The 15,950-nt window shown below is 33.3% G+C and overlaps 1 protein-coding gene across 11 annotated transcripts in view; it reads left to right on the top strand.

Moving 5' to 3' along the window:
* The window catches only part of VPS13B (vacuolar protein sorting 13 homolog B), a 798,169-nt gene that overhangs the window by 354,716 nt on the left and 427,503 nt on the right, over positions 1–15,950 (top strand). For all 11 annotated transcript variants that reach the window (XR_010936247.1, XM_067711645.1, XM_067711646.1 and 8 more), the window contains exon 23: positions 8,325–8,559. Coding sequence is in view for 10 of the 11 variants with exons in the window: in XM_067711645.1 (XP_067567746.1) it covers positions 8,325–8,559 (235 nt within the window). In the remaining variant the exon portion in view is untranslated. The remainder of the gene's footprint in view (positions 1–8,324; positions 8,560–15,950) is intronic.

Below are 15,950 nucleotides of genomic sequence, written 5' to 3'. Positions count from 1 at the left end.
TATCTGATTATAGTTCAATCTGAGGTTCTAGATTATAGTTTGACACAAATAATATTTCATGGAAGAAAGGAATAATCCAAATATTATTAGATCTCTTTCTAGCACTTTACCTTACACATCATGTTTTTCGTTAGCACTGTACTTTAAGCCAGTTGTATTCAGAAGTTAGTTGTATTTTGATTTCATTAAACTGGGACCAAAAACTGTGGTAGGAAAGATATGTTTTCTTTGTGTCTTTTCTGAGACTTATTTAGTGTATAATAGATTTTCATGGACATATCTCTTAAATTTAGATGTCTATCCTACTACAAAAATTTGCTTTCTTTTGACTCTCATCTACAGCTTTCTTTTCCTGGCAACACAGCTCCTTTCTTTTCTTGCTCAGTTTTCCTCCTCTATTCTAGTGAAAGTGCTTTGATACCAAAATAACCTTATATAGTATTCGCTTCATATGTATGAAATATGTATATGTAATATATATATATATAGAAATAGAAGTTCCACTGTAGTGGGACTGTAACAGATCTCTTGGACTTTATGTGTCTTTTTAATATTAATTATCTTATACTTTCCTCAGAAATGTAGCTCTGGAGTCGATGAAGAGGTGGAATATAATTTGAGGATTGGCTCCAAGGCCCTATTGCTCTTTAATATGTCACTTTATGACATATTCATTTTATGAAATTTCTTATATCCTTTCTGTTAAACATTGTATTTCCCAAAAATTTCTGTTGGAATATAAGTATTTACTTAATGATCATAAGCATGTTAACCTTTTAGTACCCTACTATAAACTTGTTTCTTTTTTAAAACAGCTAGTTGCCTAGTAATACATTATAGAATGCTCTTTCCCTCCATTTATTATTCTTTCATTCATTCTCACATTCAGCACTTAATCTTTGTTATAGATCATGCTAGATGTTGAGGAGACAAAAGAAATATAACAGTTCTGTTGGTCTAGCAGGAAAAAGGCAAATAACCATTCTATGAAGCATTTTGTGGGGAGTGTCTCTTAGAGAGATCCCTTAGAAAACTCTTATGATCCAAAAGAAAAATGGAGATGTCAAGGTAAATGTCATTTACTGAAAGGGTACCTAGGGCATGCTCTGCCAGGTTCATGGTGAATTTGGATACTATCTCAGATTAGTATTTATTGATTTATAGAATTAGATGACTTTATAGCATTCTCCAGAATATAATAGCTATAAAGAATATATAGCTGTTTGAAATTTACTTTGGTTCTAAATATTATTTCATGATGATATAAGTAACTGTATCAAAAATAACCTTACTCCCTTTACCCATTCCATTAAAAAAATGGATTAATTTAGTGTAATTACCCTTTTTTGATATCGTTTTGAGAAGTCGTTGTAACAGGGACTAAGAAAGCTAGTATTAGGCTACCTGATATTTTGACGGCTCTAGGAAAATCTTCCAATTTAAGATTCCAAGCGATTTGAGATCGTTACGATATTTGTAAGCCAATAAGTAAACACATGAATATTCCACAACATAAGATATTCTGGAGAACATCCTCCTCTGCCCAGGATGAAGTAACAGGGCCCAGATTTATCTTGCTGCCTGAAACAACCAAAAAATGGATAAAGTATATTAAACAATGGTTTCAAAACACTAGACAATAGGGAAAGTTAGACAGCAAACCCTGAGAGACTTAAGGTAAAGTCACCAGAACCTAGTGACTTATGGATTTGGAGAATAAGAGAAAGGAGGGGGTCTAACTGGCATTCCAGGTTCTGATCTGGGTAGATAGTGATGCCATTACATGATAGTGAGAAGCAGCTTTTCAAGGTTAGCAGCAAATTGGGAGTTTGAATTTACACATGTATTTGAAATGCCTGTGAGATATCCAGGTATCTCTTAGACTGGATATTCATATCTGGAGTTTAAGGAAGAAATATAATTTTGGAAATCATCTACAGATGGTTAAAACTAGGAGAATTCAAAAAAGTATGTTAAGTTGAAAGAGCAGTGGGCCAAGCAGATACCATTTCTAAAGTAGTCAGTATAAGAGAAAGTATCCTTGAAGGAAACCCTAAAGGAATGATCAGAAATGTAGAATGAAAGGTCAGAGAGTTCAAGGAAGCCAAGGATGTATAGAATTTCAAGGAGCCATTGTTCAGCACTATCAGATTCTGGATGTTAACTCTGGGCTTAACTTTGCTTATCTGTAATATGAAATGACTAGATTAAGTAATGTTTTAGGTATTTCCAAGTCTAACGTTCTTATGTAATTCTTTTGGTTCTTTTGCTTGTTTTGTAATGATGCAGTGCCTTCATTAGCTTTATCACGAACAATGAACTTAATCTTATATGTCATTATGGATTAGTTATAAGTAAAGATACTGATGTTCCTCTTTTTTTTTTTTTTGGCTAAATACACATGTAACATTTACCTTAACCATTTTTTTAAGTGTACAGTTTAGTCTGATGTTCCTCAGTTGACTAAGCTTATTGTGTATAAATTAACATTTAATTATGGGAGTACTAAATGATGTATATTTGTATAGATTATTTTGAAAATGATCAAGGCACCTTGCTTGCCTCACTCCTAGTCCCAGGCCTGTATTATACATACTATATATTTAGACATTTCCAAATGTTAATATATTCTGAAAAAGTTCAAAAATAAAACTAGATTCTGATTCAATGATCAAAATCTGGGCCCTAAAACTGAGTTTTTAAAAAAGTTGTGTCCATTGTCCAAGACATTTTATGAGCCAAAATATAAAAAAGAAAACCCTGAAGTTGTCATCAGATTAAACAAAACATCATAACTTAAAGCCATCGAAGGATTATTCTTTTAATGGAAGTTTGAGCAAGTAAATGTGTTTGGAATCAGAGTTTCTGGAAAGTTGATTTTGGAGCCAAAGTTGATATTTGCTAAGCCCATGAACTTTTTACTTATTTTAGAAAGACGTACATTGCATTAAGACATCAACAATATTTGTGATAACCTATTTGTTTTTCAGTGGGAAAAAGAACTTGCATACTTAACTGTAATTGGATTGTTTTATAGTGCTAAATGTAGTGCTGAACAATTTTTTAATATGAATTTGGTTTTGGGGGGGCCTTTTCACCATAGATTAGCATAATCTCATTTTTTTTGCAATTTTTCTCCGTCTGCTTATCAGCAAAGTTCCTATCTATTACATTTTTTATTCCAGAACCACATAATTGGCAATGGCAAGCGGTTGACAAAATAGAAGTACTCTGGCCTAGAATTCACTAATAAAGGAGAACATTACCCTGGTTTTTGCCAAACTCAGGTCTTTTTGTCTTTTACATTGAAGATCGTGTTGCTGTCCTATGGCATTTCCTGGGTGTTTTTTGTAGTTTCTGAAGTCTTCTGACTGTGGACAGTATAGTGTAAAATGGACACTTTATTTTCCATACAAAGCATCCTGATCTCCTTTTTTTTGCTGATAATCTTTTATTCCTTTTAGGAAATGACTTTCCACGTTCTGTGAGATTTTGGTGAGAGTGTCAAAGTTTCTCAAGCACCATAAGCCAGTTAAGCTACAACAATTGAATTTTTTCTCCCAGAGAGTTACATATAGTGTATGACCAGTGATGCAGTAATCATATTGCACGATACACTTAATGTTCTCAAGTCCAGTGAACTTCCTGGCTTATCTCCAGGATGAGATAAGACGTTTTAGGCTAGACATATCCGTTGTCAATCACATTAATTATGAAAGTAATTATTTACATTTAATACTTAAAATTTGCACACAGGGCTATATTTTTATTTATAGGCATTGAGAAAGTGACAGCAGTTGCATGGTAGTTTGTTAGGAAGAGGAAGTCTGGAATACAAATCTAGGATTTTTTTCATGTCTTCCCTTGACAAGTATCTATGGGAAAAGTGTGGAGATTTGTAACACTCACTGTGGAAAAGAAGACCAGGTGCACTTTTGAGGTTTTTAACTAATGCCCTAAATTGTGTATATTTAGATTTCTACGAAATGGGAAGATATCCCAAATATTTTCATAACATATTGAGAATTTATAGAATAAGAAAACAATTTGGGCTGTAGCTTATTTATGTTTCATAGTGCAAATATAATACTACTTATTTTGTTGGCCTCTGTATGCATAGACAGCTAAACCATAAGCAACAGCATTTTAAAATAAAAGTATTGTGAACATCTTTCTTAAATCCATGAGAACTAATATATGGATCTAGTGTATAGTAGATATTTAGTGTATGTTCATTGACTTTGTTTATTTAGTGAACATTTAGGTGGCAGTTAATATGTTACATCTTTATATCAAAGCTGAGTTCCCCCCTTTACAGATGAAGATTCTGAAGTCATGGAAAGACCAAATAACTTGTCAAAGGTTCCACAGCTGGAGATGAACCAATCTGGCTAACAAGTCAATTTTATTAATTACTAGATGTCTCTGTGAAATGAAATGATGAACAACATGCATTAAACAATTATTTTAATTAACATCAATATCTGGTGCTAATAAAAATAATTGTGTTCACTTATTTAACAGTTATTTAACACCTAGCATATGCTAGGCACTGTACTATGTACTGAGACTGTAGCCTGAACAAAATAAGCACAGTGTCTGACATTATAGACTTTATTATGCTCTAGTGAGAATTATGTAAGGCTATTAGTATTTTAAAATCCTCTTGTTTCAAGTTTCTTAAATGCTAGGACTATGTCTTTTGTCTGTTTTCCTGACTTCCAGCTCAGTTAATGGTGGATGTTAAAGAATGCATGAATAAAAGAAAGAAAAAGTGAATGAAAATACAACCTGCAGTGTTTCTTCACTTTTATTTTTTATTTGAAACTGTTTCCTGAGGAGTAAAATACATTCATGCAGAGAACATTTCATTCTGTAGAAATTTTCTAACTATAATTATCACTAAAGTTTCAAGGGTTTTTTTTTTTTTTTAATAAATTTATTTATTTAGTTTGTTTTGGCTGTGTTGGGTCTTCATTGCTGTGTGCGGGCTTTCTCTACTTGTGGTGAGCGGGGGCTACTCTTTGTTGCGGTGTGCGGACTTCTCATTGCGGTGGCTTCTCTTGTTGTGGAGCACGGGCTCTAGGCACGTGGGCTTCAGTAGTTGTGGCATGCGGGCTCAGTAGTTGTGGCTCGCGGGCTCTAGAGCGCAGGCTCAGTAGTTGTGGCACACAGGCTTAGTTGCTCTGCAGCATGTGGTATCTTCCCGGACCAGAGATCGAACCTATGTCCCCTGCATTGGCAGGCGGATTCTTAACCACTGTGCCACGAGGGAAGTCCAAGTTTCAAGTTTTGAAGAAAGGAAAACATGTTATTTGGGAAATAGGAGCATTATTTAAAGGGGCAGAAAATATGGTGTGACATTTTAAAGCATTTATGTAAAGTTATTCTGTATAATGGAGAGTGGGCTAATTAAAATGCTTATTAGGTTAATGTATAAATGAAACCTGTCTTAGTCTCTTCTTTTTAACTCAGTTATGGTCACAGTTATAGAACACACAAATTAGAAAAATCAAAGTTTACCAAACCTTACTTATGGAGGATGGGGGTACAAATGGCATATATCTTTTCAAACAGCACTTGAAACTTCAGAAAAAACGGAACTTGGAACTTAAGAAAAAACGCATGACAATCATTTCATTTATTAAAATAATACCGAATAATTTCTACTTTATTGGTTTATCCTCAGCATATGATACTTAGATATGTAGCCCTTGACCTAATAGGAATCAAAATAGAGGTGGTTCTACTTCAAGAATTTGTAATAATCCCTTCACTTTAACACATGAATGTGTTCAATATTGGCAAAAGAACATGTTGCTACCAAAACTGAAATAAGATCCTTGAAACAAAAAGGATGTTGCCATGGAAAAATGAAGTAACACTCAGTGCAGCTGTGATGCATTAATGAATAGGATATTTTTTTAAAAGATCATTTGTGTTTGGTGTGGCTCAGAGGGTCCCAACCAGATGGTTTCCATGAACATGATCTGACCCCCGGTTTGAGGACTTCTTACTGGCAGATTACTTCATTTTCTTTCCCTTGGATTGTCAGATCCTTACATTAATACAAAATTTACTGCTGCAGATTTATATTCACTTATATAAATCACTCAACATTTTACATTAAAACCACAATTTTAGACATACAGTTTAACAGTTATTTTAAAAGTGTAAAAAGATTTATGTGATAGCTTTAGTATACATAATAGATGTAACATTATAATAAGTTTGAACAATTTGGATTATGTATATGTTTTAGTTCTTATCATTAAAAGAATCCCCACAGTATACATCATTTTTTAGAAAGTTTATTTTTTACACTTGTTATGTATGTCAGGCTAACATACTGTCGATTCTGTATGCATTGCTCAGGTTGTTTTAATTTGATTGAATAATTGATTTCCAAATTAGTGGAAATTTGGAATATATTGTGATTTTGGAAATTTTGGCACAATTTAAATTTGTTTCTCAGGACATGTATGTATAAATCTGTGTACGGCAGCATATTAAACTAATTATCTCACATTGTTGGAAGCATTTTTCAACATAGCATCAATATCTAACACAGGGACTTCCCTGGTGGTCCAGTGGCTAAGCCTCCGTACTCCCAATGCAAGGGGCCCAGGTTTGATTGCTGGTCAGGGAACTAGATCTCACATGCCGCAACTAAGAATTCGTACGCTGCAACTAAAAGATATCACATGCTGCAATGAAGATCCCGAGTGCCACAATGAAGATCCCGCATGCCGCAACTAAGACCCAGCACAGCCAAATAAATTAAATAAATAAATAAATATTTTTAAAAAATCTAACATAAAGTGTTAAACACTGACCCTTCATTGTTTGACCTTAAAACCGTAATTAATATAGGAGAATATGCTGTCAGTGTGCCACTTTAGCTTGTGCACTTTAACATCACTAATGCAGTTATATATTTTAAAACATAAATGTAATAACATCTGAGACAATATACACTTCTATTTCAGAAGTTAAAAATGTTGTGATCTTAAATCAACAATGAATTACTTAACCATATACATGCTTAAATTAAGCTACAAGATAAAATTCTAAACCTAAAAAATCTCATACATCATGAACCAACATACTTTTTTTTTTGCAAAAGTTTACTTATATTTCTCTTCACTGAGTTCATCAATTTGTCCATGCACAGAAATATTGAAGGGAAAATGAGTAAGTGTACTTAATTTGTAAGACTGGCAAATTATTTATCATATCAAGGAATTCCAGACCTGTTACATATCATGCTCTCACTAAGGAATATATTAACCCCAAGAGAAGGTTATTACTTTATTCTTAGTTATCTTTTATAAAATATGATCTCTTTGTTATTTTAAGTTGCGAGACTATCCAAACATTTTTCAAGCAAACAAATTTTAGTTTTTATTAGATAATACCTTTGTATGCCAAATATTTTCTAGAAAATTAAAGGTTATATTTTGTATTTTCTTAAAAATAATTTAAGTATGGTAGGCTATTTGGGCAGTTTACTAACCAGGTACAGAATATTACCTTGTACAAGAGTCACCTAAGACTAATAGGCTTTTACTTACATTGCTTTTGAATTAAAAACTCATGATGTATTCAATTTTTTATTTGGTCTTGCTTAGTCTTACTTTAACTCTGTTAGGGCCTGGCGACCTAAGTAACTACACTGGGCATAGGGGAACATAAAAATTTCACTTGAAATCATAATTTAGGTAATAAGTTGAAGTATGATGAAAGTAAGGAATAACACTCTGATTTTTAAGTCTCCTGAATTTTCTTCATTACTATATGTTATAAACATGTTCTCCTTTAATGTTTGTCTAGAGATGTAATCTGAACATTTAAAATATTCTTTTCTTAAATTTCAGTATGTGAAGTAAGGGACAAATTCACATAGATATAGCTGTTTGTGGTTTTCTATTTTTTAAAGTAAGAGCAATAAAATGCTAGTCCATTCTAAGGCCTTAGCTGGTGTTAACAAAATGTAATGAACTGCAAAAAAAGGATTTTCTCACCTTTTTTTGCCAGCACATTTTCTAACTCAATCATGTTTCTTGGAAAGAACTGTGGAAAGGCAGATACGTTTTCATTTCATGTCACTGTGCTCTTTTGATCAAATTTATAGCAAGAAACAATACCTTTTCAAGTGTTTGTTGTATTCTTTAGTGAAAGTAACTCATAAAGACATAAGTATGGGGCATTTTCTTTTTTTTGGCTTGCCTGTGTATTCTGGTAAAGATATTAGATGTTTGAGGATACATTTACTCTCAAATTTAGTCTGATCCAAATATTTTGATTTTGCTTTTCTTTTCTAGCTTGAAGTACAATCTTGTTGTGTGTTCATCCCAAGTGATAGCTTGCCTTCCCCAAGTACAATTGTATCTGGTGACATTCCTGGAACAGTAAGAAGTTGGTACCATGGACAAACCAGCATGCCAGGAACACTTGTCCTCTGTTTGCCTCAAATAAAGATTGTTAGTGCTGGCCACAAGTATATGGAACCTCTGCAGGAGATTCCTTTTGTCATCCCACGACCCATCCTTGAAGAAGGTACTTTTTAAAAAAATTCTTCCTATGGTTATTTTACTATGTTTATTATATTTTATACTGATATTTTTAGTTTTACTGCTTTTTTTTTTTAATGCCAGTGCATTTGTGAATCAGTCTTCTCATTGAAAGAACTGCATGGAAATGAACTAAGTGATTTACAAAGTGAATGAACGAAATGATGATGTTTATTGATAGCCACACCTTTTATATATATGGAGACTATATATATGTATATATGGAGACTATCTACAAAAGATCATATAGAATACAGTATGATCACTGAAATGCTAAACATAGATAAAATTAACTTGAGAAGGATGTTGGTTTCAGATGTTTGCATTAGGCTGAACTAAGAATTATAAGTAGGTTGATTTTAATTTAAGCCACTTGACTTATGAATGGATGCTTCATAAATACATAATCAAATGAATACATTATTTACAGCAAGCATGCTATATTTCTAGATTACTCATTTATTTAAATAAAGTAGATAATTGTGTGATGATTGGAGCCATGGATCTTTCTTCAGTAAATACTTGATTTCTGATGTTGCAGTGTTTTCAGTTGTAGGTTCATACCCTTTTGAACTTTGATGTATTCATTTCAAACTGTGTGAACCTGGAGAAGTTTTGAGTCACAAAGTAAATAATGTGAATCTATATTTTAATAACAAGCCTGAAATTTTTTGACAGTGCTAAATAGGTCAACACCTTGTTCATATTATTAGGATGTAAGTGTCTGAATCCTGATATCGTTCAGATTACCACAGTACTGTTATTGAAAAGCAGGTACAGTCTGCAATTTTTGATTTTGACTTAATGTCGATTTCTCTCTCCTTTTCTCTATTGAAATTTCCATTGAAATCTAGTTTTCATAGGTTTATCAAAAGTAAGCATGATTTTACTGGCAGAAATTAATGTTGGTACTTAATGATATGAATACCATTATCATAAAATCATAGAATTGTGAGAGTTAGAAGGAACTTCTTTAGAGTTCTTCTTAAGTGCTCTTTGTCTTGATAATTTCTCTAGCATATTGGACATAGCCATTCTTTGTTATTTGTTTTCAGTTATAGGGAATTCCTTATTATCACAATAGCTATTACATGTCATATCAACGATATGCTAGAGTGAAGTGAGCTCATAAAGCTCATAAAGTGAGCTGGGAGTGCTTCCTCCTTTTTTTTAAAATTTTAACTCTGGAATAATTTTTGTAAGATTAAATGATTTGTACCGTGATTTTTTGTTAAAACTCATTGATAAAATTCACATATTATAAAATTCTTCCATTTAAAGTATACAGTTAGATGATTTTTAGTGTATTTACAAGTTTTATGCAACCATCACTATAAAATTTTAGAATAATTTTATCACCCTAAAAAGAATTGGTATATCATTAGCACCTACTCCTCTTTCTCCCTTCCCCCCAGACCCTACGAACCACTTGTCTTTCTATCCCTATGAATTTGCTTCTTCTAGACATTTCATATGAATGAAATAACAAAATTTGTGGTCTTCTGTGACTGGCTTCTTTCACTTACCATTATAAGTGGTAAGTGAAAGAAGCCATCTTTCACTTCTTTCATAGAACCATTGTTATAGTATGTATGTCTTCATTCCTTTTTATGGCTGAATAATAATTCATTTTATGGTTATACCACATTTTATTTATTCATTACTTGATGGGTATTTGGGTTGTTTCCACTTTTTGGCTATTATCAATAATGCTGCTATGATCATTCTTGTACACTGTTTTGCATGGACATATGTTTTAATTTCTATTAGATATATATAGTAGAATTGTTGGGTCATTTGGTAACTCTGTGCTTTAGCTTTTGAGGAATTGACAAGACTGTTTTTCAAAATATCTGTGCCATTTTACAATCCCACATCAATGAATGAAGGTTCTAATTTAGTCACATATTTTTATGTGCAAGTATAGTTGATTTACAATATTAATTTATCCATATCTGTGTCACCACTTATTATTGTTCTCTTGTTATTGTCTTATTGGTTCTAGCCTTCTCAGTGGGTGGGAAGTGGTATCTAGTGGTGTTGATTTTCATTTCCGTAATGTCTAATGATTTTGAGCATCTTTTCATGTGCTCAGTGGCCATTTGTAGATCCTGTTCTGTATTTTCTTCTTCTATTCAAATCCTTTCTTTTTAAAAATATTTTTAAATTTATTTTGGCTGCACTGGGTCTTAGTTGCGGCACGTGGGATCTTCATTGTGGCATGTGGGATTTTCAGTTGCGGCATGCAGCCTTCTTACTTGCAGCATGCAGACTCTTTAGTGGCAGCATGTGAACTCTTAGTTGTGGCATGTGGGCTTCTTAGTTGCAGCATGTATGCAGGATCTAGTTCCCCGACCAGGGATCAAACCCGGGCCCCCTGCATTGGGAGCACGGAGTCTTACCCACTGGACCACCAGGGAAGTCCCTTTTCAAATCCTTTGCCCACTTTTTAGTTGGGTTATTTGTCTCTTTATTGTTGAGTTGTAAGAGTTCCTTATATATTCTGATATTAGACACTTATTAGATATGTGATTTGCAAATATTTTCTCCCATTTCTCCCATCCTCCATTTCTCCTGTTATCTGTTCACTATCTCGTTTGAATTTATTTAGTTGTTTAAATAACAGTTTTTTTCCTTTATACTGTAATATATGTTATTTTAATTCCTTTTTTCTCCTGCTATATTGGAAAGTATTCCTTAACTGTTTTTCTTTCAATCTTAGAAATTAACACCCTTTCCTCAAAGTCAGCTCTGGTCCTAGAAATATTAAGCTGCATATTTAATTTATTAAATTATGCATTAAATCAAGTTATTTACTCTGCTACTGAACAACACACAGGTCTTAAAATACTTTAATTCAATCATCCTCTCTGGATTAATGGTTTATCACTTAAAAAAATAATTGCTTATATTTATTGCATATATATAATCAGGGCAGGGTTTGGAAAATTTATTTAGTAAGGAGCCAGATAGTAAATATTTTCAGTTTTACCAGTTATGTGGTCTTGTTGCAACTACTCAACTCTGCTTTGGAGTGCAGAAGCAGCCGTAGGCAATATGTTGATGAACTGACACGACTGTGTTTCTTTGAAACTTTATTTACAAAATCTGATAGCCAGATTTGGTCATGGGCCATGTTTGTGGACTCCTATACTAGTGCCTTACTAGACATTCCTTCTTACAATTCAGTCCTTTATTCTATCTCAGACCATTTTCCTTTTGCCTTTTAGTGATGATATGTTGTTAGCAAACTTAATTTTGTTTGTTTGAAAATGTCTTTATTTTGCCCTCCTTTTTGAAAGATATATTGGTGGATATATAATTTCTTTGTTGGTAGTTATTTTTGTCTGACCCATTAAAAATTCCATTGTGCTGACTCTTGCTTTTCATTGTCCTATTGACAATGAAAATATTTATCTGCAATGTCCACTTGCAGTTTGTGTTTCTTTGAAGGTATTTTGTCCTTCCTCTCTGGCAGCTTTCAGAATTTTTTAAATCTTTGCGTTTTAAAGTTTTAGTGTTGGTGTCTTTTATGAGTTCTGCAAGTTTTCTGGCATAATATCTTCAGATATTGCCTGTGCCTTATTCTTTCTTACATATATTTTAGAATTTTTCACATTTTTACTGTATTATTCTTGTCTCTTCTTTGTACTTTTATATTTTTTCTCTTTGACTTGCTGACCTGCATTCTCAGTAATTTCTTTAATCTGGTCCTCCATTTCATTAATTTTTTAAAGCTGGGTCTAATATGCTGTTAAACAGTTATTCATTGAATTTTTTGAATAAACTTTTATAGAATTCAAATATATCATATAGAAAACTGCTCAACTCTTAGTTCACAGCTTGATACATTTTATAATAAACCTACCCCTGTTGCCTACATCTGAATCAAGATCAAAAATATTACCAGCACCCAGGAGATCTTCTCTAGTTCCTTGCGAACCTCTTTCTTCAGATTCAAACTGCATCTTGACATCTAAAACCATAAATTAATTTACCCGTTTTTGAACTTTGTAGCACTTTATTAAATTTTTACTTATGATATTCTTTTCATTTTGATTGATTTTTTTTTTTCTTTTTTGCGGTACGCGGGCCTCTCGCTGTTGTGGCCTCTCGCATTGCGGAGCACAGGCTCCGGACGCACAGGCTTAGCGGCCATGGCTCACGGGCCCAGCCGCTCCGCAGCATGTGGGATCTTCCCAGACCTGGGCACGAGCCCGCGTACCCTGCATCGGCAGGCGGACTCTCAACCACTGTGCCACCAGGGAAGCCCTTGATTGATTTTTAAAACTCCTTTTTATTCATAATTTTCAAGGCTTCTTTGTGTTTCTTGATACATGAATCATTTATTTTATATTATTGTCTAATTCTTTAATCAGCCTTACTTGTGAGCAAGGATGTTCAATTTCACCAGTTTTGAAATGCCTCAAGCGATTTGTTTTGTTTACCTCTGAGTTTCTGGCTTCTCTCATTCCATGGCATTAATAGTCTTTACTTTTTGGAGAAACTCATTAATGATTTTAAGGAGGTATTGTGTGTGTGCGTGCGCGTGTTTGTGTGTGTAAACAAATATAAGTTTTAATCATACTATGTGTTACATATAAACATTTTATAAATACATTCATCATTTTCATTTGTTTTTAGTGCAAGGGTCATTCAGGGAATGAAATCTACCATTGTTTCTGGAAATAGAATCCCCCAGTGAGGTTAAAGATGTTATGACAATATTATAGCCACCCCTTAATGGATTTTATGAAAGGGCTGATGTGTACTACCGTACTATTTGTTATCTCTTCAATACTCTTTTCAAATCCCTCTTACTCCTGCAGCGCTCCTGCCAACTTCAACTGTTTGTCCTTTTCATTTGATAAATTGTTTTATTCTTATCTTGTTTTTCCAATATATTATGAACGTCTTAAGAACTACAGAAGTCTCCATCTTTAAAGCATAAGATGTTATTATATTCTCTGATTTTTTTTCCAGAACTGATGAGTTAGAATCTTAGTTTATTTTCAACTTTTAAAAATATCATACACCAGATGGAGAGGACTAGAATCAAATAGAAACTTCTAAAGTCTATTTTTCATACTCCCTAGGAGACTATAGAGTGACTATATAATCAACATTGAAACCTAAATTTTACTTCAGGTTTCAGTTTTTTAACCACCTGGTTATTCTCATTGGCCAAACCTACCTTGAGGAAAGGAGATTATTTCAAGATATTTAAAACTTCTTCAGGCATTAAAAATCTGTAGATATTAACTTATGAAAGACCATAAGTATATATTTTTTCTTCATTTTAAATGTTGTTTGTAAAAATATTTGAGTATAACCCTTTGATGCATACATGTAAAAAGTAGTTTACTCTTTATCTTTATACCTGTGCATAGATTGAGAAAGAATCTTGAGGTCTGTTCACTTTCAGTTTTCAACTAGTCCTCCTGGTTTCAGTGTCATTCCACATTCTCTTTTTCAGACATATTTGAGTATTGGAACCTGTTGAAGGATGGTTGTCATGAATCAGATTGATCCTTTATGGTTTATCTCTCTGGGCCTCAGTCACTTGCTATTTATCTATTATATTTATATGTTTAAAAATTTCATGATATTACTTATCTGCTGTTTTGTCCTCTCCTGTTCTCATCCTCATTTTGAGTTATAATGCTTTTTTTCTCTCTCAGTGTCATTTTGCTGGTTTCAGAATGTAGATAAATATTTTCAGTCATTCATGATCAACCAGATATGCAGTGTATCTAAATCTATGCCACCTTCCGATTGCGCTTCTTTCTAGTCTGCTTCTCCAATACTATTATTGTTTTATGTTCAGCTCATTTTTGTTCAGTAAATGTTTTTTGATAATTGTAGATGATGGATTTGGTGGGGTTCTGAGAGGGCATGGGCTCAGGGGAAGATAGGAAAATTGGAGGCAAGGAGATTAGATATTGCATCTAGCTATTATAGTTGTCTGGAAACATGACTGTCAGAACCAGAATGGTGGCGATAGGGATGGAGAAAATGGGAAAGAATAGAGAAATAGTTAACAAAAAAACTGGCAAAACTTTGTGACTGGATTAGTTACAGATAGTGAAGGAGAAGTAAATGTGTAGAATAACTCCATGGTTCCTAGCTTGGATGTGTGTAGACATTTATATGGTTAATATTATGATTACAAATGAAGAAAGAGGTTTAGTTTTGGGTGTGGAAGCTGGGAAGGATGAATTTAGGTTGGCACATACTGTAGAGTGTTTGTGGGACATTCAGGTAAATATATCTAATAAGCTGTTGCATATATGGGTCTAGAGCTCAAAAGAGGAATCATTGTTAGAGATACACAATGTGATAGCAGGGAAGACCATGAAAAAAGATGTGATCACCTGAAATCACTTATGTAGAGACAAATAAGTATAATCCAGATAGAAAAAGGGGGGAACACTAATGTTCACTGGCTGAAAAGGAAAAAAAATAATCTATGTTGAAAACTGTGAATAAGGTAAGTACAGAAAAACCCATGAGGCAGTAGTGTCATGGAAGACACACAATCTAGTCATTTAAATGTAGCAGAGATGCCCAATACGATGAGGACTAAAAGATGTGAAAGGGATTTGACAATTTTGGATGATTGGTTTTTCTTATCACCGTACTTTCAGAGGAATAGTGTTAATGCAGGTCAGATGATGGTGCCTTAAGGACTAAACAGAAAGTGAAAAATTGATATAACAAATTTCCAGTGTCTTTAAAAAAATATTTGAGAAAGGCGGAAAAGAGAGATGGTATTTAGATGTATATATACCTTGATATCCTTTGGTTGTACACAACAGAAACCAAGTCAGGATAATTTAAGCAAAAATGGAACTTAATGATGCATTGTCTGTATTCTACTGTAGGAAACAACTTTGAATTTTTAGTTAAAATTTTGATGTTTCACCATTTGACCCTGGTGGTTATGAAGACCGTGGTTTCAATTAAAACTTTCTTTATCTTTTTTTTTTTTTTTAACTTGGATTCATAACTCCTGTGAAGTTATTTTTCTCTTGCTCTTTGTCTTTGGTGTTGCTTGGTTATCATACTGGAGTTCTAAATTTCTATTTAAACCTTAATTTTTGAATCTAGTTGTTTAGATTCAAAATACAGTGATCTAGTCATTATGATATGAACAAAATGAAAAAAAAACCCTTTAGCATTACAAAGATGATCAATAGGATGAACAAAAGCGTTCTCACTTTATAGATTTGAGCCTTCTATACTGAACTTGGACTTCAAAGTTCAAAATGAGGGACTGTTTGTTGAAATGTGTCATCTGATTTCAGTTGCCATGAGAAGGGAGAGATGATCGCTAATATAGCCAGATCCAATCTGTGTAGGGTGTGTGGGTCAAAA

The sequence above is a fragment of the Pseudorca crassidens genome, chromosome 17 (genome assembly GCF_039906515.1).
Source record: "Pseudorca crassidens isolate mPseCra1 chromosome 17, mPseCra1.hap1, whole genome shotgun sequence".
Classification (NCBI taxonomy): domain Eukaryota; kingdom Metazoa; phylum Chordata; class Mammalia; order Artiodactyla; family Delphinidae; genus Pseudorca; species Pseudorca crassidens.
Note: the sequence above shows the minus strand (reverse complement) of the source record. Positions and strands in the feature narration are given on the sequence as shown.